The sequence below is a fragment of the Centruroides vittatus genome, unplaced genomic scaffold, assembly GCF_030686945.1.
Source record: "Centruroides vittatus isolate TY-2023 unplaced genomic scaffold, ASM3068694v2 contig_347, whole genome shotgun sequence".
NCBI lineage: Eukaryota > Metazoa > Arthropoda > Arachnida > Scorpiones > Buthidae > Centruroides > Centruroides vittatus.
Window position 1 is genome coordinate 1,037,817 of NW_027122171.1, and position 24,430 is coordinate 1,062,246.

The 24,430-nt window shown below is 28.9% G+C and overlaps 2 protein-coding genes across 2 annotated transcripts in view; one reads left to right on the forward strand and one right to left on the reverse strand.

Annotated features, from left to right (window-relative positions):
• The first annotated feature begins 41 nt into the window (after window positions 1-41).
• On the forward strand, window positions 42-1,821 carry LOC136974303 (tectonic-like complex member MKS1). Its single transcript, XM_067269141.1, has one exon. It carries the CDS (start codon window positions 42-44, stop codon window positions 1,605-1,607), a length of 1,566 nt encoding a protein of 521 aa, XP_067125242.1. The 3' UTR covers window positions 1,608-1,821.
• A 3,163-nt stretch (window positions 1,822-4,984) lies between these two features.
• LOC136974316 (protein pellino-like) overlaps window positions 4,985-24,430 on the reverse strand; it is a 29,776-nt gene continuing 10,330 nt past the window's right edge. Inside the window, exons 3-10 of the mRNA XM_067269168.1 lie at window positions 14,744-14,873; window positions 12,816-12,917; window positions 12,257-12,448; window positions 10,577-10,762; window positions 7,944-8,042; window positions 7,659-7,868; window positions 5,867-5,982; window positions 4,985-5,781 (exon numbers count right to left, since the gene is read on the reverse strand). Coding sequence (XP_067125269.1) covers window positions 5,655-5,781; window positions 5,867-5,982; window positions 7,659-7,868; window positions 7,944-8,042; window positions 10,577-10,762; window positions 12,257-12,448; window positions 12,816-12,917; window positions 14,744-14,873 — 1,162 coding nt within the window. The 3' untranslated portion in view covers window positions 4,985-5,654. The remainder of the gene's footprint in view (window positions 5,782-5,866; window positions 5,983-7,658; window positions 7,869-7,943; window positions 8,043-10,576; window positions 10,763-12,256; window positions 12,449-12,815; window positions 12,918-14,743; window positions 14,874-24,430) is intronic.

The window sequence follows — 24,430 nt, forward strand, 5'->3', positions numbered from 1 at the left end:
GTAATGGCGGATATTTGTTTGTGATCAGGTTGCCGACGAATATGATAAAAATAATCGATCGTTCCGTCGGGATTTATAGATCTCGCGATCCAATTAAGAATTTTAAGATTAAAATTCATTTAAAAAAAGTCGTGCCCTTAACAATTTTAGCGGAAGAGACGAGAGAAGACGATCGAGGAGTCGAGTTATCACAGTTGGATAGGAATAATCAGTACGAAGAACAATACACGTTTGAATGGCAGGAAAAAGTGTTCAGCCGTCAAGAAATCGAATGGTATAGCAAAATAGAAAACTGTGTGAATTTTGTAGAAAAGAAGTACCACGAAGATGTACTTTGCCTTAAGGAGGAGATGGTGCCAAAAAGACGTCTCTTCACGTACGTCAATGCCGACGTGGTGTCGGGGAAGTTCGATACGGAAGATGCGGCCGAAGACAATGATGCTCTTTCTCCTCTTCTGGAAAGATCCTTTGCGGATTTAAAACTGAGCCGCGGTGACGGGTTCGGATCCGATTCGGATGCTGCCGGAAAGTCCCCGAACGGGATGGCGGTTAGGCGGAGACAGAGCATGTACTTAATGGCCGATCTTAATCCTTTGGATGAAGAAGATTTAAGAAAAGAAAATGAAGTTTTGTTGTGTGCCGTTAATATAAATTCGAATAATGTTACCACCATTTTTCCGGATTTCTGTAAACATGGAGAATTTTACGAAACTCATAATGATAAGCGAGAGGTCTTTCGTTATTCCGTGGAACATGCTTCGTCGTTAATTTCGGTGGAAGAGCGTCGGAGAGAGAAAGATCTAATGGCAAAGGTTTACGACAGACACATGGAGTTGGTTTCTGCCTGTCTGGACGGCGATTTTGAATTACCTTCACCACAGACGTTCGGAGTGTTTTTGTTTGGTGAAATCGTGTCGGCCAGAGATTTTGAATTGGATAACCTTTACGTTCATTACTTTTTTGAACTTCCGGAAAATTGGCAGATGAGGGATGAAAGACAGATAGCTGGTGTCACTCACACTTGTGCTACTACCACCGAAAAGAGAGACAACGTGGCGTACTTTTCTTTTCCGTTTGAAGCCGAGTTTATTTATAAAGTAACAAATGTTACGGGAAGAGAAATGATGCCAAAATGGCCCCAGCTGTTTTTAGAGGTCGTGAGCTTTGACAGATGGAAACGTTATTGTGTCGAAGGTTACACGCAAGCGGTTTTACCTTCGGAGCCGGGGTCGTACTCGATGAACCTGGCGACGTGGAGGCCGATCACTCACAACAATATCGGTAATTTAAGAAGGTTTTTTATAGGAGGAAGCACCGAACTAGAAGATATAACATACACGGGTGTTTTGACAAAATCCGAAGAAAACCAAATGAGCCATCTTGGCTTCGAAACACAGTCTTCTGGGAGTGTTAATGTTAGGTTGAATATTGTACATCAGTCAGAAATATTTGCAATGGAACATAGAGAATTAAGAAAGAAAGGCGGTCTTTTAAACCATTTAGATGCAACATCCATTAAAAGTAGCATTTCTGTTGTTCTTTCGGCATTTCAGAGAGCAAGATCAAGAATGTTGGCCGCCAGGTCTGGATTAGAGAAGTTTAATTGATTTTTTATACGAATTTTAGATATCCCAATTATTTAGATCTCAATTGCATAGAAAATAATATTTTTATGAAAGTTTATATAACTTAAAATTTAAGCAAGACATATTTTGAAATTCTGTTACAATATATGTATTACTTATAAATTATACAAATAATAATTAATTTTTGAAAGGAATATTGTAGTCATTTGAACTTCAATAAATCTACACTAATTCAGTTCTTGTACGTTATTTACTGATCTTAAATTATTTGGGGAATGTCGGGGCCCATCCTTGCCACCTGGCCTCTCCCATTGCAGGCCTGGCCAAACCTGCAACAGGCATAAAAAATAGGCGTTCGGTGCCCACCAAGGTACCCGCTAAGCTGTATGGTTGTGCACTGCTCAAATTGTTGCCATACATGAGAATTTATGCGATCATGCACACTGATTTGAATTGTTGTTTACTGATTTCTCACTCTGTCTGCAACATGATTATTGCTATGTATATTTCAATTAAATACATTAAATCATTGACAAAAGATAATATTTTGTATGGAAGTATGTTTTAAAATGAATATCTTTAATCTTTATAATTAATTGTTTTAATTTTTAAAAGAAAAAAAATAAGATTGTCTATGTATCTGCTCAGTGAACATTTTTTGCTCAGAGAAATAAAAGTTCTGCTCAGCTACAAAAAAAAGAGGGAACATTGGTGCCCATAGGGGAAAAGTTAAAAATAATTTATGGCCATTGGAGATTTGTTCAAACCCACCATAAGAACACCAGATAGTAACAGAGACCAAACATATCTGGGTCAATCTACCCGCAGAAACCTCAGAGTCTCTACAGAAACAAGTCTGGAGCAGCAGTTGGTGCCTTTACTGCCTCGACTGTCTTGCTGTAAAATTTAAATTAAATAATTATCTCAAATAACCAATTGGTAGAGATGTATGAGGCTTATGTATATAATGTTAATGGAAAATTATAGAATTAATGACAATTTGGGAAGAAAAGTGAGTGAACTCTGGCTATCAATTCTCATCAAGGGGAATCACTTAACTTAACCCACACTAACAGCATCACATTAGGAATTGTCTGTAGAAACTAGCCAGATAAAGATTACATGGGTATTACCTCCATCTGGTTAGTTTCTACAGACAATTCCTAATGTGATGTTGTTAAGTGGGTCTGTAGTGTTGGTTAAGTTAAGTGATTCCCCTTGATGAGAATTGGTAGCCAGAATTCACTCACTTTTCTTCCCAAATTGTCATTAATTCTATAATTTTCATTAACATTATATACATAAGCCTCATATATCTCTACCAATTGGTAATTATTTGGATAATTATTAATTGGATTATTATTTAGTTTAATTTATAGAGGCAAGAAGCTTACAACTTTATTCAAGAAAAATGTACTTTAATCTGTATGATGATTTGCATTTAATGTGATATAGTTGACAATGAAGTAATTAATATAGGCAACATTATTGTTCTGTTTATGTAAATTATTAAATTATTGGTATTGCAAAATTAAGTGATGTAAATACCCATTTGAACCTTGTAAAGTGCAGATTTACCTTAATGATAGAGAACGATAGACACTTCAGTTTATCTCACTCGACAATAAACTGTAATTTTTTTTTAATAGATCAAATTGAATGTTCATTCCAAAATATTCTTTGAAATACTGTATATTTAAATATAATAAATAATTCATATTTGAGAAATTTCCTTCAAGTCAAGATAACAAAAGTATTGTTAAATGTGTAGAAAAAAGGTAAATGCATTCCTCTTCCACAAATTAAATAGCTTCATTTCCAACTAAATTTTATTGCAAATATAATTATGACTGTAATGCTGTAAATTCTGTAATGCTTATTATGACTTATCAAAGTCAGTATTAGTTAATTACTAGCATTGAATAAAGTTTATTACAACTATTATAAAGATCATTCTTCTAGATATCTATTATCCATGGTAATTTTATGTATGGGAAAATGGTGTTAAAGTTGCAAGTTAATCAATTACCATTTGCTTTACTTTTAGTATATGAATGCTTATTGGTTAACTTAAAATTTTGATCCTCGGTTGTGAATACGACAGCCATATGTCCGACCCGTAACCCAATTTCCATAGTCATATATTCAATATGATAAAATTACTACACATTTAAAATAGTCTAAAATTTTAAACATTTTTCTGTATGCAATTTGAAATGTCATTAAATGTCTTTACAAGGACATTCATGTATCCTTTTAAAAAAATATTTTCATTATATTTGTACAAAATACTGAGAATATGCTATTAAAGCTGCAATTGTTTTCACATTTAAGTAATATATATTATAGAATCTTATCAGCATTATTCTTTCTAATGAATATGCAAAATATTTATTTTAAAATTTACATAAAATTGTCAAATATATGTTACAGAAATTATATTGAGATTATATAGTCTTATTATATGAGTTTGCCAATAAGTCCATGCAGTTTTTGTTCATAGATGGCAGTAGACATTACGAAAGAGCAGCAAAGTTTGGTTCAAATTTTAAAAATTAATGATTTTTAAAAGAAATGAACAAAAATATGTTGTGTTGCATGTGTTCAACATCAACTGAAACATAGATAAAGCATATGCTGAAAATGCAAAAAACACTGCAAACCTGTAAAAGGATGTGAGCAGTAGTATGGTGAAGATGCTGTGAATGTATGTGGGTGCATGGAAACAAAAGAAGTTTGCAAGATTTCATTCCAAAGATTTTTCCATCCAAGATCAAGAGATCAACACCATACTACATGATATGAGAAATTGTAGGTATTTGCCAAATATCAAAATCAAGCATAGAAAAACATCTGCATTGACTTGACTACTTTAGCAATCTTGATGTTTGCATTCTGCACAAATTGAAGCAAATCTAGAACAAAATTTCCACCAGCAATTCACTAAGAAAACACAGAGAGATCCATTTCTGAATTGGATGGCAATAGGTAATGAAAAATAGGTCATGTACAACAATGTTTGAGCACAATCTTGGATGCCATGTGGTGAACCACCATAAACCATTTCCAAAACAAGACTACACAAACAAAATTATGCTTTCAATTTGGTGGGATATGTTGCTTTCAAAGAACAGATTGATCAATTTGGATGCATACGTGACCAACTAAAACCAAATGCAGCTATCCACGAGAAACATCCAGAATTTGTAAACCATAAGAGCACCTTCTGTCACGACAATGCCAGACCTCTCGTCTTTGCAAACAAAAAATTATTGTATCCGGGCTGGAATCTTGCCGCATCCTCGTTCACCAGATATTGCCCCCCCCTCTACTACCTGTTTTGCTCTAAATGCTTATTCAATTTTTTATTTTAGAATCAAATCAGATGAACAAAATAATAAATCTATTAAATTTTTTATTTATTGTAAATTAAAGAAATACAGATTTTTATTACAATTTTATCATCTCAGACAACAAAATTTTTGACTACTACTTACTACATTTTTGTATGCATTATACATATTTGCTTGAGAATTTATTGCAATGATTTGTACACATTTAAATTTGGAAGGATTTATATCATTTCCAAATATTATATCAAATAAATATATTATACATGAGACATTATACAACATTTATTACACTGAAATACTGTATATAAATAAATTTAGACAACAAAAAAGGCAATAAGTTAAAATATATTGTACATTCATTCACACACACACACAATATACATAATGTAGGTATATAAATAAAATTAAACTCTGCATATGATATAATAAAAATGAAAGTATCAATTGCTGAATGTACAAAAATGCGATGACTGTGCGAGAGGCACAACACTGGTTGGAGATTGTGAAATCTGGCACTACATCAGGTACACAAGTATCACTTGTTCATTTCTTTTGTTTATATATCACTAGATTATGATAAATTAATTGAATGTAGATCACAGGAACTAAATTAAAAAGTAATTTGTGGAACTATGAAAATTGGTCAATTCTGTTTCCAAAAGAGAAACAAAATGAAAATTGTGAAATCTTAAGAAGGAAGCCCTATGGTTTGATGTCAATCTACGTGATCTTGAAAAATGAGCTTGATGTAACCAGAATCGCCCATCAACGGAGTAATGCAAAATGGACAGGCGGCGTGAAATCCGTTGGCTCCGTGGGGAATTGGCACCGATGCCCAGTATCTGAAAAATGTAAATTTCAATACAAATAAATTAAAGGTTGAAATTGCAAAATAATTTGTATTAAGGAAAAAAAAACAAAACATACTTAACGGTATTTTCAGATGCCATGTGGCCACATGGATTAAAGGCAAAAGTTGGACGCTCATTATCTACATAAAATGCTGGTTCACTTCCCATACACAATCTTACCACAGGACCAACCTATAATTAAATTTGTACATTAATATAATTTATCTTTTTATGTAATTACAGAGTATTTATTATAATTTTAACTATGATATATATAGTTAAAGTTCATTTATTTCATTATATATTTTGTTATGAAATTATAATAAATTTGATTTGGTGAAAAACTTCACCTGTATCACTAATGTGTCATTAATAAGATAACCTAAGTTTGTGTTTGTGGATTTTTTTTTACTGTCTTTCTCCAAAGATGGTGCTACTTCAATGTAATATTATATTAATAAAAATTAAACACTTATTATTTATGATTGTTTTTGTTATGCCGCTATTAATATTAATTAATAGTGATTCTTATATTATTTATTAATGTTATTAATTTTTTGCTACAGTATCCAAAGTCTGATTGCTAACCAGACAGAGATACATCATTCCATTTCGACATTGCAATTTTTTATTTAGAAGCATGGTATATTGTTGTTTAAGAAAATGTTTAAGATAAAGCAAAGCAACCACATCTTATATATTTTCTCTATTCATATTCATCAAACATGATCCATACAGAAATATACATTTTTGAAACAACAATAATGGTACCTCACACTTCAAACACTAAAAATTTGACAAAAATTCATGTTGGAATTTGAACAATGCTTCAAAGTTCAACCTACATGCATAATGACTGGAGACATGCTTGAAGTACAAAGCACTCAGTTAAACCTGAAGCTGTCTCTGTCACATTATGCTTGTATGTTTTCAGTGCTTTATTTTTGGCATATTTGGTTTTATATAGTGTGTTATTCATCAATTTTTAATAAATTTCTTCCTGCAATTTTTCTTTGTCTACAGCTGTTGCTGTAAACAAAGAAAAATTGCCCACTCCCCCAATGTGTTTTGTATCCTTTAGTTTAAATTTCCTAAACAGAACTTTTTAAATGACATTTGACATGTGGTCAAAATTAAGGAGAATCTTTGCAATACAAATTACAAAACTTTATGTTTGTACAGCATTTTCTTTCTGAAACTCAAAGCATAATAATATGCATATTGTTTATCTGAAAACATTTCAACTTTATTGAAATAAAATGTGAAGTAATAAGTTTATTTTAAACTTCTAAACAAACATATTAGCAATAATGTGCTAAATTTTACAACTTTTAATTAAATGGTAGGTTTATTTTAAGTAACAACAACTGTTAAAAAATACACAAAAACTTTATTCAATAGAATGTAACCTTTACTTATTAACCATGACATCCAAGAAGTGTGTGAAAGCAATGAAGCCTATGAAGAAGATTGTAATATTAACCATTGAGATGAAAAAGGAACTTATTGCATAGCATGAAAGCAGATAGACGTACACAAAATCTGGTGACCATGTTTGTTTTTAAGGATGACAGTTGACAGCGTATGACCAGTAAATGCAAATTTTCATTTTAGAGTATTTATGCTTTTATTTTTTTTTATTGTTTTCATGTTTTAATTTATTATTAAGGCATTTAATTGTGTTATGTTCATCTTAAATTATGTATTTGCTGTTTTAAGTTTATCAAAAATGGGTTTTTTTAGGGTCTGGGAATGGTATTTCTAATGGAGGGGGGAAAAAAACTGATTCAGACTTTAGTGTCCTGGAAAGAATTAAATTTGAAGTATGATATACCATTGTATATAAAACATGGAGGGAAAACACTTACCCTTAGACAGACTGGACATGTACGTCCATTAGTATTGTGACCCCAATCATGTAATCCTTGTACATGACCACAATTTAAATATATATAAGGCTGTTTTTCTCCCATAGAAATTGTTGATTTGGAAGGAATTACCAGAGTATTTAAACCAACAGGACACTGTGGTCTTCCAGCATTTAATTCATCAATCATTTCTTCCAATCGATGTCTTGTCTAGATAAGAAGAAAAGTTAGTTTTTATTCTATTTCACTTTAAATGCTTTCAGAGTGAAAAATACAAATACATACAGGTGATTTTTTAAGACCTTCAGCTGATCTCCAGAGTAGAGTTACTCCACATAAATCAATTAATGTACCATCCTGTAGTGTATTAGTTTCACCTTCAATCTGCAATAAATAGATTTTAAACTTTTCACTAAAACAATTAAATATTAATATAAAATACATTATAAATAAATAAATTTCTTGTAGAAGTTAGTAAGCTTAATTTAATAAATACTAAAAAACTATAGTTTATTGTATATAAATCTAGTAATAAACATTTCTCTTATGTATAATATTCACCAAGAATATGTGATAAAATGTAATATTTTTAAAAAGAAATAAGCAAACAATTTGCTATTAAAAATTATATCTATTAATGTTTTACCGTAATATCTAATTAGGATTATTATTATATAGATTATAACTAGGACAATGTGCAACTTTGTTATATCATGATAGAGATAGGATTGAGACAGTGCTAGAAAAAAGTGATCTTGCTTGGCATGGACTGGCGATCCTTGTACTTGCCTGTGCAGACAGACAATCTTTGCAGTTGCTGCTACAGAGGAGGCAATAAAAAAGAAAGCAATTGGTGTCAATTACTTTGTTCATTTTTCATGTCCATTATCCAGTAGGTGCAAGCAATGCTTTTTTTCTTGCCCCAAAATTCCGTCACAGGCTGAGTCACGTTGGGGAGAATGGACATTATCACTGTCTCAAAAATGATGTCAGGGACCTCTTTTCCCCCCCCATTACTTTTTGGATTCCTCATTTCAATTAAATGGAAAATGGCAAAGTTTATCAAAATCTTATCAAAGTTTGATAAAACAGTTTTGTAAGCTACATAGAAGAAGCTTTGCTAATGCTCTGCCTGAATAATAATTTTAGATGTGTTACATATCCAATGGATATACAGTACAGCGTCGTTTATCCGAAAACCGATCAACCGAAACGTCAGTTAACCGAAAGCTTTCCAGTCTGACTGTGTTGCACTGAATCAAATGTTTTTGATATAGATTAACTTCTAAAGTATAATTTTTTTTGTTTTTATATTTTTCAATATATTTATTTTGTTTGTACAAATAAAGAAATAATTTTTAACAATACAGTAGCCACTATTATTATAAAAATTTTCGTTGGGCTTAAAATAGACGAAAATTCAACACGAAGCGACACAATAGAAAAATTTCCAACATGGGATAGGTTAATATGTTTTTTCACACATAATCGGTTAACCAAAAAATAAGTTATCCAAACAACCCCAGTCCCGAATTGATTTGGATAAAAGACGCTCTACTGTATGTTACTTTACATTTAAACATAGCTAATCATTAGTGAACTTGATAATATTAATAAAATAAGCACATTAATTTATGATGTGTGCTTTTCGAATGCCTGCTGAGGAGGGACAAACAAGTCCGAAACACAAGCTTAAAGTGTATGTGTTCAGGTGAACTAAATAAAAAATATTATTTCTGATCTGTAAGACTAAATATCTGCATCCATAATTTTCCAGTATAATAAGTCCTGTTAATTGATAAATGTACTAGTATACAAAAATAAATTTAAGCTAAAAAACATTTCAAACTTAATTTTAGCAAATTTTTAATAAATGAACAGCTATATAAAATTTTCTTACTACTTAACTGGAAATTAGATAAAAAGAGAATTTTCATTTGAATTTACAGTTAAATTACATAATAAAATTAAATCAAAAAGATCATTAATTAATCTTATCTATAGTAAGTTTATTAAATAAGCAATTTGTTTAAAATCAAGATGACAAATATTAAAAGTCAACATTAATAGGGTAATTAAATTAAAAAAAAAACTTTAATGAATTAGTTTGTGCTAATAAAAAGTAAGATTCTTCTATATTCTATATAATAATAATATTTTTAAATATTCAGCAGAATGTTTAAAACAATTGTTACTTAGAAAATAATTAAGGATTTATACAATGTTCTAGCTGTAATATGTTAAAAATGACAGAAGGAAAAATAAGTGTGTATGTATTGTACTATACTTTTTATTTCAATAAAGTTTGCATAGATTTAACTATAAAATTTCTTTATGACTGATGTTCTGATTTTAAAGACTTCTCTAATAATTTGCTCCAGAGTTACCTTGACATTATCCAGAAATTGGTTATAGAATAACTTATTTTAAAAATGTACAAACTTGACTGCTATATTTTAACATTATTCTAAAGAACATTTTCTAAGTTGTATGAGATATGCTGTAGAGGTTAAGTCTACATATTCAATTATTAACTCTAAAAAAATAAATAAATAAATAGTAAACTAACATTAGGTAGGAAAAAGATATGATACGTAGTTACATAATATAAATTAATTCTTCTTTTCCATAAAAACAGCAGCCATTACATTAGCTAAGGTCAATGATTAGCCATTAAGTTAAAATGTATAAAAAAAAATATATATATATATATATATATATAAAAATGGTCAGATTATCTTAATTTCATAAAATTCTTATTTTACTTAGAACATAGTTTTTAATTATAAGAAATCAGTACATCTATAGGGTTCACTAGACTATGGAGATTACTACAACTGCTTCTAGAAGTCAGTTGAGGATCCGCAGTGTTTAAATGTAAATATAACGTTTAGGGATATAAAAAGGATAACACTTACTTTCATTCCTTTCTGACCAGATCGAGACATTCTAAGAGCATATATTTCTCCTCCAACAGAAACCTCTCTCCAAACTCCTGGCTGAAATGAAGTGTCATTAAATGGCTCTTTTGGATGCATAATAAGCACACCATTAGTTGTCAGCCCATCTACTTCACTGTTATGTTGCCATTTTATGGCTTTTTCCTAAAACAGAGTGCATGATAGATTTAGTAAAGTTAAATTATAAATTAATTTTGAAACTTTTTACTTTAACTAATAATTTATAAAAACTAATTTTAAAGTAAGTATTTACTAAAACTAATAATTTATAAAAAAAAATGATTGAAAGATATGAATATTTAACTGTGATAGCAAGAATGAATTAACATTTAAGAAACTTGTCCAATGTTTCAATTAACTGAACTTCTGTATGAACTATTAATAATTATCTAATTTAAATGAGCAATTATTTATTGTGACATCATCATAATGTCTAGCTGCAATTTTTAATCATATTTTTTATTTAACTTAAAATATATGCTCTCTACCTCAAAATTAGTACTGTAGGGACTTGTCCCTATACATCATAGTTTTCCATTAGCAATGGAGTCATGCTGGTCATCTAACGTCTTTCGGGGGAAGTTTTGAATTGAAATAACGTGACTTCCAGTTTCCATCATAACTTTATATATAGTTAATCGGGGCCTCATACCTCCAAGCTTTCCATATCTGGTCTTGACTTTCATGTATCTAACTTAGTTCTCAAGATTAAGGAGAGAGATGACAGATGGCAGCGAGAATTTATAGGTTTACAATTTTTTCAAATTGCAGCCCGAAAAATATTTTATATGGTGATAAACAGCACAGAACCACTTCACAAATTTTCAAAATAATCTATATGCATTTATATTCCAAAAAAATTTAGTTAACCCTTTGCCTGCCGTTTTCCACGCCCCCTTATTTTGTAAAATGGCCAAGAGCAAAATAGGTAAATCAGGCAATATTATTTTAAAAATTCACCAAAAATTAAATTATTATTTTATTCATATTAAAAAAAAAAAATTACATATTTATCAATATAGTTAGTTTTAAATACAACATTTTTTAATAAAGTTTGTTTGAAAAATTTATGAGAAAAAAAATATATGATAAGTGACATTCAAACTTGAAAATTTGTTACTTTTTGTCAAAATTAACATAGTCTGGTTACACTTCATTCTTATTGTCACTGAGCCAGAACCACTTAGAATATTGTTCTGTACAATTTGATATAACATTTATGCATGTACATTTATTCGTTGTGAAATTATCGCACATTATATCAAACATTTGTTTGAAATCTACACTTTATTCTGCTTTCAACTAATATAATGAACTCATCTTGTTTGATATGAAATGAATAAAGTATATATGTTTATTACAAACATATATAATGATTACCAGTAGCAACAGACTTAACATTTGCTGATATTTTAGATTTAAAAAAAAATTAAAAAAAAATATATAAAATATCAGAACTGAAGGTCATAACTTGAATATTTATAATGCATTAACATATTTTAGCTGAATAAAAAAAATTATAGCATTAATGAACTTATTATAGTAATATTATTGCATGAATATGCTAAAAATGAAATAAAAAATTACCAGAAAATGAAAAATTAAGAAAAAACCGATAATTAAATGAAATTAACTTACCCCAAGAAAAATATTACGTGAAGAATCAAATCCAGCAGCATATATTTTAGAAGTGTGGTTACCATTCCTTTCTACTATAATTCGGCAAGCAAATCTAGATATAGTACTTTGGACAGATTTCTGATCTAATTTTTGTGCAGGAAGTGTATCCATTACAACAAAATCAATAGGACTTTCAGATGATCGACCAATCTATAAAATATAGTAATTTAAATTATTAAAAAGTTGCATGTCTTTTTATCACAGCAATAAAACAACAATAAGTATTATAATTATGATTTTATGAAGTTGTAAAAAATTATTTAATTAATAATAATTTAATCAAGTATTCAAACCATTACAACTAACAAACAATATAAAGTATAATAAAATAGTTTTTTAGAAACACATTTTCTAAAAAATTTTAAGTTAATTATAATAATTCTTTACAAATGTAAATCATATGACAGTCATCATATTAAATAAGTTAATAAAGAAATACATAAAAATACTATAAGGTTATGATTAAAAGAAAGATTATTTGCCATTAAGTTTTTAATGCTACAAAATAAAAAATTACCTGAAACATATCTGTTTCATTATCAGTTTTATATTCCACTATGACTGCTTGATTCCGAGATAGTGAATAAGATATGGAATGTCTTTCGGCATCAAGCATAGCCTTCAATAAAAAATAGTTTTAGTAATTTAATTATAAAATACAAAAAAATTTATGTAAACATTTTCAAATAAAATTTCTCAAAATGCTTTATATTATCCTATCTTTCCACTCACTCAAATGGCCAACATAGGAGTGTCCTAAACTGACATTCATTCCAGTTTACATGACTAACCACACAGGAAAATCCCACTCTTATATTCTTTAAAATAAAACTAATCTTTGTTATGTAGTTTAAGAACAGTTTGTCATCTGTCAGAGGGATCTTGGCATTCAAATAAAATAAATTTAATTTGTCAACTGTAAATGAAGATTTATCTCCAGAATTTAGTAAGAAAGACAAATTACATATTTGTTCAATACTTATAAAATACAATAATCAGATTTTGTGTATAAAAATAAAACTATGTATATCAGAATGATTGGTCCATGTCACTAATATGACACTTGCAACACTCAAAGAAAAATATCAATGAGCCTGATGTAAAGGTTGGTTTAATTATTAACACTTTCTGGCACTTTGACACTTCTGTGTTTTCAATTGAATAAATGTTTTCTGAATTCTGTTAAAATACTATATTAAAACCTTTACACTCATTTCATAAACTCATTGATTTTGTCTATGGGTACTAAACAGAGTAGTTTAGTACCCATAGACAAAATCAATGTGTTTGAATGAATCCAATTGCAAACACCTTATATTCACTATACATGTAACTTTTATTTTAATACTACTCACTGTAATACCATACCCTGTATGAAAGCTTGAATTACTATATATTATAGTTGAAGCTCATGAAAACTGATATTAGATGGCATTTCCTATTTTTTGCAGTAAATATCTGTGCAGCTGATACACTTTGAAACTACAAGCTTCAATGTAATATCTTCTGAAAGAATGTTTAATTTTGCTTTAATTTTAAAATTTCGATATTAAAGTTTATATTATTTGGTATCCATGATTTTATAAAACTGGAAGACTAAATTATGTGAGAACATTTTCAATATGTTCACTAGCATCTATGACCATTTTCTGCTGACATTAGTACTTCCATATAACTACTACAGATTCTCTTCAATATACACATCATGGCTACTAAAATTGGATACTGATCAGATATTAAATTGTGTATGAATTATGATTACCTACAAAAAAACAAAAAAGATATATGTAAATTTGTTGTGCTTTTCTTAAATTCCAAATTAAATTTAAATGAAGTTTAATTTAATCTGAAATTCAGACTATTCAAGTGACTTTTACCTTAATTCAATAATAGCTAAATAATGATTTTAATCAGTTATAAAACACACTGATAAAATCATTTTGCTATAAAAAAAAAATAATAATGCTAATCTATTGTATGTATCAATTTTTATCACTGCAATTTCATGTCATTTTCGTTGGTAGCACAATAAAATTCCAAATTTGCTGACCTCACACCAAATAACTTAAAATGCTTCTTCAGAATCCAGCAAGAAAACAGACAATTACAAATAATAAATATTCAACAGTTAATAACAGTTTAAGATGTGGTGTTTGACATCACTAAACAATTTATGTATTGAATTACATTTATAGTGTTTAAACTGATGCTGTATCAAACAGTTATCAAAAATCCCTGAAAACTCTAGTAGTTTAATTAAAAATCAAGGCTTGAATATAAGTCATAAGCAATATTTTCCCCCTCAGTTTTAAAACCAAGGAAAGAAGGGGGAAAAAACAGCTAATATTTGGTCCAATATGGTATTTGTAACTTAATGGAATGGGATTTGTGCATTGTTCAATAAAGTTCAATAAAAAGGAACTGTACTGAATTAAAACTACTCACTGGTGATGTCTTTGGGGTTTTTACTATATAATGTTTAGACTTCTTGATTCCATTTGGCACAGGTTTTTTGTATAAAATAAATTTACTACGTCTTCTTCCTTTATCACCTTGTGGAAGGCACCCATTATATCTAAAATTAAAAAAAAAAAAAATCATATTTAGATAAACAGAATTTATCATATAAATTTAAAAATAAAAAAGTTGTGAGTGATGAAATAATTTAAAATAATTAGGATGTTCAAAATTTTATAATCTATGTCAAACAGAATTTCCACCAGAAAATAGAAATTTTGACAGATTCATATATGCAACATATAGTGTGATTCGGGGTAAGATGGTAAGCGGGGGAAGATGTTACCGTTTGAAAATATCAAAAAGTAGGCGTCAGATATTGTCATGTGTTTGTATGATGAATCATTGGGCCAATATTGAGTGTGGAAAGATGTAGTTGGCTACAGTTACCTCATTTTCTACATCTGAGAAGAATAAAAGCAAGATAAGAACAAAGTTTTTGTTGCAAAATGTTTCTAGAATCATTTTAAAACCAAAAGTTAAAATAGAATTTATTAAAAATTGCGGAATTAATGTGTGACGTAGTTAAGGTTCTAAAGTTTCCATTGTGAGCTACCGCCGATCCCGATCAGACATGCTAGAACACATACAACATAGGCATCTTACTCTGACAAATGGAAAAGATGCCACATTTTTCATGGGGTAACATGCCTATTTTTTGTTAATTGAATTCCAATATGCCTATTTTTAATAAATTTTTGTTCTCATTTTATTGCAGGATATGCATAGAAATTATATAAGAACTTCTCAAAAAGGTTTTTGGACTGAAAAAAGCTTTCAGCTAGCTATAGAGGATGTTAGAATAGGCGGAAACTTAACAATACTTATACTGCGCTGTTATACTTACTATAAAGTACTTTTTACTACATATGCAATCAATTAAATTTGGTTAAGATATTCGAAAATTAATTTTATGCAATTATATTTGTTATCTTACCCTAATGGCATTTGGCATCTCACCCGGATACTTGGGGTGAGATGCCTAAAATGCCAGACAGAAAAAAAGTCGTCATTGCAAACACAATATACAATTATTTTTCATATACCCCAAAGTTTTATTTGAAAAACATGCTCAAGAATATATTTTCGTTAGAGGCCTCCAAAACCCAAATTATTGCTATACTTTCCTTCATAAGCATAAATGTTATGTATAGTGATTCAGGGGAAGATGCCTAACTTTATTTCCCCCAAACATATTTATGTAGCTAAAATTAGTTTTAACTAAAATCAAAACATGTATAGCAGTAAATTAACTAGACAAAACCCGTTTTGTCTAGTTAATTTACTGCTAAACCCGTTTTATCTAGTTAAAACTATAATTTACTGCTAGTCAAAAATGAATTTGAGTTAAAGCTAGTTTTAACTAGACAAAACAGGTTTTAACAAAGACAGCCAGTATAAACTAGTTTCAACTAGTTAAAATGCATTCTAACTAAAAATGGGTTTTGACTAACATATATAAAAAATATGATTAGAATGAATAATACAAATATTCCTTGTCAACTGCTGGGCTTATGCTCAAAAGAAAAAAAGTCAGTAAACTGCAGTCCTTGAAGCAAAGTCCATAGACAATAAGGGAAGGAGGATAACCGTGATACTGAATACATATTCTATAACAAAACACTTCCATTTTACATCAAAAACAACAGTATAACAAACTTTTGTAAGCCAAGCAGTGGCGTAGCTAGGGGGTGCGATAGGTGCGGTCCGCACCGAGCCCCTGGAAAGCGATAGGTCCATGGGGGCCCCAAAATCACAAGAAAAAAACTCGAAAAATTTTTCACAGCAATCAGAACAAAGCAAAATTTGGCATTTGGATGCTTGAGCTGGGACCCCTATTACACAGGAAAACCAGCAACTCAACAGTAATCTAGTTATACACTATATAAACCACTACACAAAATATTTTAGTCTGTTTAAGTAAACAAAACAAAAAAATACCTAATGCATCATTCATCAAACGAAAGAAATTGAACGTCTAAACACAATGTTTTTAACGGAATAAATAAATTCAAAAACCGAAATTTATAGAAAAAATTACTTGTTTTCGTTTGGACGTTTCCGATTACCATCACAGAAAAAGGACACCCCTGCCGAAAAATTTTTTCGGGGGCCCACAAATCTGGTTTTGCACTGGGCCCTGAGAACTGTAGCTACACCACTGAAGCCAAGAAAGCTTTTCAAACTTGTTGAGAAGCATTACAACTCAGACTTCAATAGACTTAACTTTTCTGAAGAGTTTTTTTGAATTTTTTTATAAGATACAATCTTCCAACTCTTGTTGAAAGTTCAAAAATGCACTTAGTGACTGATCAATACTTATAAAATAATCAGTAAGATCTATTTATTTATTAACAAATTCATTAATTAAAAACTTTTATTTGCAAAGAAAACAACTTTTTTCATCACTATTTCTTTTTAATCTTATTCATTAAACATACAGGGGGTTATATTTTGCTGGAAATAATTTGAAAGCCATGTTGTAATAAAAAATTAGTTCGTTGAAGTTCGTATTATACACAACGGTGAGGTAAGGAGGGAGTTTCATTGGGTAGTTTTGTGATGTGAAAAAAGTGAAAATGGATGCAATTTACTAAGTGTATACTTTGGTATGCAAAGTTTGAGTATGCGATAGCTGTTAAAAAATGAAAAAATTCATATGTTTATGGTTTCAGGAAGCCACCTAAATATGATTGTATAATGTAATGATACAGCACATTTGAAAAAAAAAAGAAAAAAAAAGGATTAATCATGAAGCCCCACTTCAGTCATCATAAGCATGATCCTGAGAGAGAAGTTTGTTCCTTCTGAATTGGTGCATAGCCTAAGAAAAAGTATGACTACTGAAGTTAACACTGCTGCCATGTGTCAATGCATTGTTTGATGCTACTTTGCACATACTAAGCAATACAGGTACATCTTCAGAAAATGTTATTTCTGAATATCTTTTTTACTTGGGCTCCAGATTTTTCTATTCTTGCTCATATGGCACTTCTCATAGATTGCATCCCTGTATACTACACTATGGCAAGGTTAGCTGAGAATAAAAAGCATTTTTAAACAAAATTCATAAAACTGATCATGTAAAAAAAAAAATGAATTTAAAAAGAATATATGTTATGCTAAATTCTTTTAATCTATATTGTATATAATATAGATATCCTGATCTGTGAATTTCTTAAGGCAAATATCTGACTGAGCCAGCTCGGTTATGGTATATCATTTCTAAGCATAAATTTAATAAGAAAATATTAAATATGAAAAACTCATCGAAAGAAGAGACAATTACAAAAATAAAGTAATATACCATATTATTACAAAGTATACACATTTACTGCATCATTAAGGTGTTCAATAAAAATTGTTTAGAAAGCATTTGAATTTATTAACAAAAAACAATTACCTGAAAATCAAAGGGCATATAGAATAAACAGTATTATAGTAGTATAATTGCAGAGTAAATAAAGCTTTAGAGGAAGTTTCTCATGACAACAAATACATTATTCCTTTGACTGATAAAATTTTTGAAGCATTTTGGAATTCTTAGCTGTATGGTATTTGTAAAGCAAATACAATAATACAGAATAAAGTGGATTTAAAACCATGAAGATTTCTACTTTATGATTCAATAGAATTTAACACTGTTCTAAAAGTTTTTAAGGATTATTATATAACTGGATTTGAAAAAAGTATTAAATCAGCATCTAGATTCTACAAGAAATTAAATATTACCAGCGTTTGAAATAAAATAAAAAATATTAAAGAAAAGAAATATTTGATTATGAAGGCAGTGATCAAATGAAAGATGAGACCAAAGATAAAATTATGAACATAATGGACACTGCCCTTATGAGTTTGGAAGACTTTGCAGACTATAGAATCCAAAAATATCATAAATTTCATAAAGAAAGTGTTGCAGTGGTGCCCATTGATGTTGTCTGAATAAATATGAAAATATAATATTAGTAAATTAAAAAAATGCTAGTTTAATAAAAAATTGCAACAAACTTCAATTATTCTTATAGAACAGTTCTTTTTCAGATAAAGACAAGATTTATGTAAAGAATTAAACTTTTTACTAAAAAGTTGGAACAAAAAAAATTATTTTTAAATACTATTATCTGAACAAACTAGATAACATCTACAAATAATTTATTACTAGAAATAATGCTAGCATCTCCAATTTAATAGGCTTCAACAAAATATTAAATTTAATTTTGGCCTATAAAAACTGCAAAGAAATTATGTGCAATCCATAATGAGCCAGCAGCATTTGGCATTAAGCACCATACATTATCAATAAAAAACAAAATTACCTAATGAAATATACTTTTTACATCTGCTAGATTTTTCAGAGCAAAGAATCATATTAAAACTAATACTTTTTATTCCAGGAACACAATGTCAAATAGCCCTTGCCTTATTTTTGCAAAATTTATTCAAAATTAAAAATTTAATTTAAACTTTTGTAATATTATTAATTATTTTCCCTGTGAACCTTGTAATTCCTTTTTGTCCCAGGCAAGCAATAACTCCAGCCAGCCCTTACTAAGCACTGCACTACTATTTAATATTTAACAGGCTGCTGAGGTCTTATTACAAGTCTTCTATATAGCAAAAGACTGGGTATTGGAAGCTACAGATAATTCTCAAACAGCTGCAAGTTGTCAATCTATCTTTAGTAGTCTAATCTTGGCATAACAATCCTTTACATAAACAATACTAGCTGGATATTCAGATAGCCTAAAGGCATCAGCCTTCTGTTCTCGGGAATCCAATTCATGTCTGCTTGCTTAAGCAGAGCTCACTTAGTGCTCACAGGGCAGAAAGAAAAAGCTTACATATATGAAACTTTTATAACTTTGATTATTAAATAAATAATAATAATAATTAAAAAATTTATTTAAAGAATAAAATCAAATGGTAACACAAAATAAAATGCAGTTATTTAAAGTAATAGGGTGTAAATTAATAATATTAAATAGTAAATATTTTAAAAGCTTAGGCAAATGTGATTAATTTGTGAAGTTGCTGACGAGGCTGTCTTTGTCAGAATAGTCGCGCGGTCACGACTATCATGTGGGAGCAGAAAAATTTTCAGTCAGGCTTTCCATCATTAACCCATTTAATAAATATAAAAATTTCTCTTACAACAATTCTCATAAGGCATAACAACTCAAGGAGTAGGAAACAAGTCTGCACTAAAAGTCCAAATGTTCTGTCTGTCATTTTTCTCCTCCTTGCAATGACGATGTGAAGAGTGATGGCCCTGGGGCACACAGCATGGCATCGAACAATGTCTTCCGGTGAATAGGTGGACCTAGGTAAATTAGGATGAGACGGGAGATAGAAGGTAAATTCCAGGATGTCGAAAAATCTTTCGTTGATGAACTGCATGAACACTAAATTCCTGGAAGGGCACACTACAAATCAAGATTATCATGTCCTTGAATCATGCATTTTTATATTTTTCACCTCCCATTCTGCCTTTTGATTGGCCTCCCCTTGTCACCTGGTGACAATTTGAAACCTTGCAGAGGGCACTAGAGAGGTCAACTTTGTGACTAAACATGATTCTTCTTTAAGTATGTTTCCTTCGACTTTGGTCTTTTCCGCACAATTTGTTGTTTGTATTAAATTTTATATAAATAAACCTTCTTTGTTCAAACAAGACCTTTAATTCTTCCTTTGTTCATTTATGAAAAAGGAGATCTTTAATTTCTCGTTTGATTGTCAATATTCAGAACGCAAAATTGACTACCATGTGGACCTCACAAATTCAACCAACTCAACCACTCAGAAAATACAGTATTCTACGAAATGAGGGTTGAACTTTGCAATTCATGCTGTATAAAATGTCAATCAACTATTATGGAGTTTTTGGATTTTTCTGATAATATACATACGACACCCATTTCAAGTGTACCATTGTGTTTCTGCAGAACTTGCTTCTACTGAAAAACTGTGAAGTGACTAAGTAAATAAATCTATATTGGTCTCATTGAATGATTATATTTATAAATTCAAATTCTACAACCAAACTTTTTTTAAATGTTCAACTTCTTCAATCCCACAATGGATTTTATGTTCAATTAGAAAAAAATTGAAGACAAAATCCATGAAAGATTTGATTTTATTATTTATATTTCATTTGTTATAGATTTTCTAATATTAAGCTAACTTTAATGTATATGCTGTGAAGTACTGACAATACAAAATGGCAAATCCAATTTCTTTGAACATGTAAGTTTAAAGTAACAGTAATACGATATTGCAATGTCATAATAGTGTAAGCTTAAACATTTTAGTTTCATTTGATAATATTTAAAATACTGTGTTAAACTGTTAAACTATCATTTAAAACAAAATTTTATTGTTTTCTAATTGTACTAAACCAAATTAGTTCAATTAAAGTACTATATTAAATACATTTAACTGTCAATTTTACAATGTTATCAAGACTGTTTTACTGATATATTAAACAACAGAACTTTATTGTAGCTTTCATAAGTTATACTTTGTTTTTAAAATCTAAATATTTTTACAAACTAAAACAGTAAAATAGGAAATGAAATTTTTCAATATTCATTATAATTCATTACATTTACTACATAAAATTCTTTAAAATTGAACAAAAAAAAAAAAAATCATAAATTTTATAATCTAGTCAAAGTATAAAATAAACTTTTATCAAATCATTGTGAAATATAATTCTGACTGAGAAATATCCGGTGTATAATTACAGATATACAACTGAGATGACTCATGGGTTTTTTTTATAATAATAATAAATTTGAATGAAATCTTTATTGAACTATATTATCTGTTTTTCAGACATTTAACCATTCATGTTATGACTATATTAACTTTTATAGAGATATAAATAAAACCTGAGGATTTATCACTATTTCCAAAATATTAATATGCGAATATCTATATTTCTAGCAGACAAATATTGCAGCATTATAAATTTAATCACCAGGAAGTTGACACTAAGTCTTAAAAAAATGCAAGTTATAATTATCTAAATTCAGATTACATGTACTGTACATGTGTGTGGGGATTTATATATGATCAAATGTAATTTAAGACTACAATGTTAAACTAATTTCTCCAATATGGCACACATTGTGACATAATATAATATTGTTTAACTAGAAATTTTCTTTCTTACTGTTACTTGTATTGAATTTAATAAAAATTAGGCACAAGGTATTTAATATTAATTTAAATAATTTTATAAAAAAGGTGAGCATAAAAATCTATAAAAAGATGACATTAAAATTCTTACAGGAATTAAAAAAAGTAAATAGATTATATATAAACTAAATTTGAAATACAAAGTTAATTTTATATAATGCTCATTCAAGAATATTGCCAACAGTAGTAAGTGAACAACAATTAAAGTTAGATTTTTGGTAAATTATTTATTTAACATAATGCTAAATGATTTTTGTTAGAAGTATTTTATTGAAAACAGTTAACTATTTCTAAAATTCATACAACAAAATTATATTTTTTATAAATTCTGTATTAAATTATTTTACATAAACAAATAAGAACCTTCAAAAGTTTATATATATTTTTTAATTTTGTAAAGAAAAAATATTTAAACTTGTTCTGGAGGAGGGGGAAAAAAACAACACTGAATTTGTGTATTAATATTGTTTTTATAATTAAAAAAATGTAATTCAAAATCTAAAAGAATCTATTCTATTAATATTTTAAAAATTAAGTTAAGTTGATGAAAAATTTTCTAAATATCTTTCATATATTTTCATTATATAATTCTTAATTAAAAAAAAAAAGTAGTTCTGTTTACACAAAAGCTAAGTTTAAAAAAAAAAAAAAACACTAATCTGTAATTTCTTTTATTAAAAAAAGTTTGATAATAAAATCAAATTATATTCACGAGAAAAATTTGCAATTCCCATTATTTTAAGTGGAATTGTTATGTCAAATGATCAAAAATTAATTTTTTCCAAATAAATATAAAACTGAAGATTACTTTCAATAACGAAATATATTTATTATAGCATATATTTCTTGTTTACTAAGTTCACTGAACATTTACATTAATAGAACTTTAATTAATGTTAATATAGGAAACAAACATTTAAACATATTGTAAACATTTTTTTTGTCTAAGTACCGTATATCTTGGTAGATAAGACAATAGTTGAATCATAAAAAAAGGCCCCAAAAATCCGGGAGTCTTATAGGACCGATACAAAAAATTAAATTGAAATTTATATAAATTAAAACCATTATAAAAAAAACTGACAAACCATAATTATTTACTAATAGAGAGTAGGGTATGTGCACAAAATAGAATAGCCCATACAATGTTTTCGTGAATAGTCAAGGTCACTACCTGAATGATGAATCAGTGCGAATCAAGGACTATATACAAGGATAGCCCAATCCCACTCTACAATGTTAGCCAGGAATGCAAAGTTAGTGATGTCAGCATGAGACCTGACCTCTTTGTTTACATATAGCAGCATGTGCACGTGTTAGTTTTTGCTTTAATATTCATCCAATTTTGTTATTAACGAAGTGATTTATTTTAATATTTCTGTAATTGTTTATTTGACTAAGTTGTTTATACGTTGATTTAAATATAAAAGTCATTAAATATTTAAAGCTATATTTTTATGTTTAGGTGAAGGACAAAATGCCGGTTACTAGGTATGCTGTGTATGGTTGCAATAACAACCTTCTTGCAGTAAAAGCTAAAAGGAGAAAATGTAATGTTTCACATGTTTCCTAGACAAAAAGACTTAATTTCTAAAAGCATTAGGTCTGAATGGATTAATCGTTGCAAAAGGGGCAATAAATTTAATCCACATACAAGTAGACTAAATTCTGTTCATTTTGTTCAAAGTGATTATGAAAGATTTACAAAATGAATTGGTGGGTAAGTCATAAGTACAGTTCATTCATATGAAATTACTTGTTTTTGTGCATGAATGTTTAATTTGCTTGTTTTAGTATAAAACTGTAGAATATTTTCTATTTCAGGTTTACCAGTTAAAAAGATTCTGAAGAAAACAGCTATCCCTACATTAAATCTTCCCGATAGAATGAACCCAACAGTTACGAAACGAGAAAGAAGTTCAAAAAGAAAACAAAAAGAAGTTAATGATCTTTTAACAAATAATGGTAACAATAGTAACAATCTTCAAGATGAATATCATTGTGAAATTAAATATAAGAAGCTCTTAGAAGAATATAATGTTTTAAAATCAAATATGAAAAATTGAAAGAAGATTATAAGAAAAGAATAAAAATATCAAATGGTTTATTACGATATTACAAAAGAAGAAATATCTATCGTCCAAATCTACAAAAATCTAACCAGATAACTACAGATTTGTTGACACAGGTCTTTACAAAAAATCAAATTTCATTACTATCAAAAAAGAAAAAACGAGTTAACTGGAACACAGAAGATATGTCAATAGCCTTAACATTAAGGTATTACAGCAAAAAATGCTACTTATATTTAAAAAATAAACTGCATTATCCTTTGCCATGTGTATTGTCTTTAAAGAAATGGGCATCTCAAGTAAATTTATGACAAGGAATATTAAAAAATGTCTTATTACTGTT

What these genes read in the sequence shown, in the direction of transcription:
- LOC136974303 (XM_067269141.1), top strand. Translation starts at nt 42, where the DNA reads ATGATAAAAATAATCGATCGTTCCGTCGGGATTTATAGATCTCGCGAT.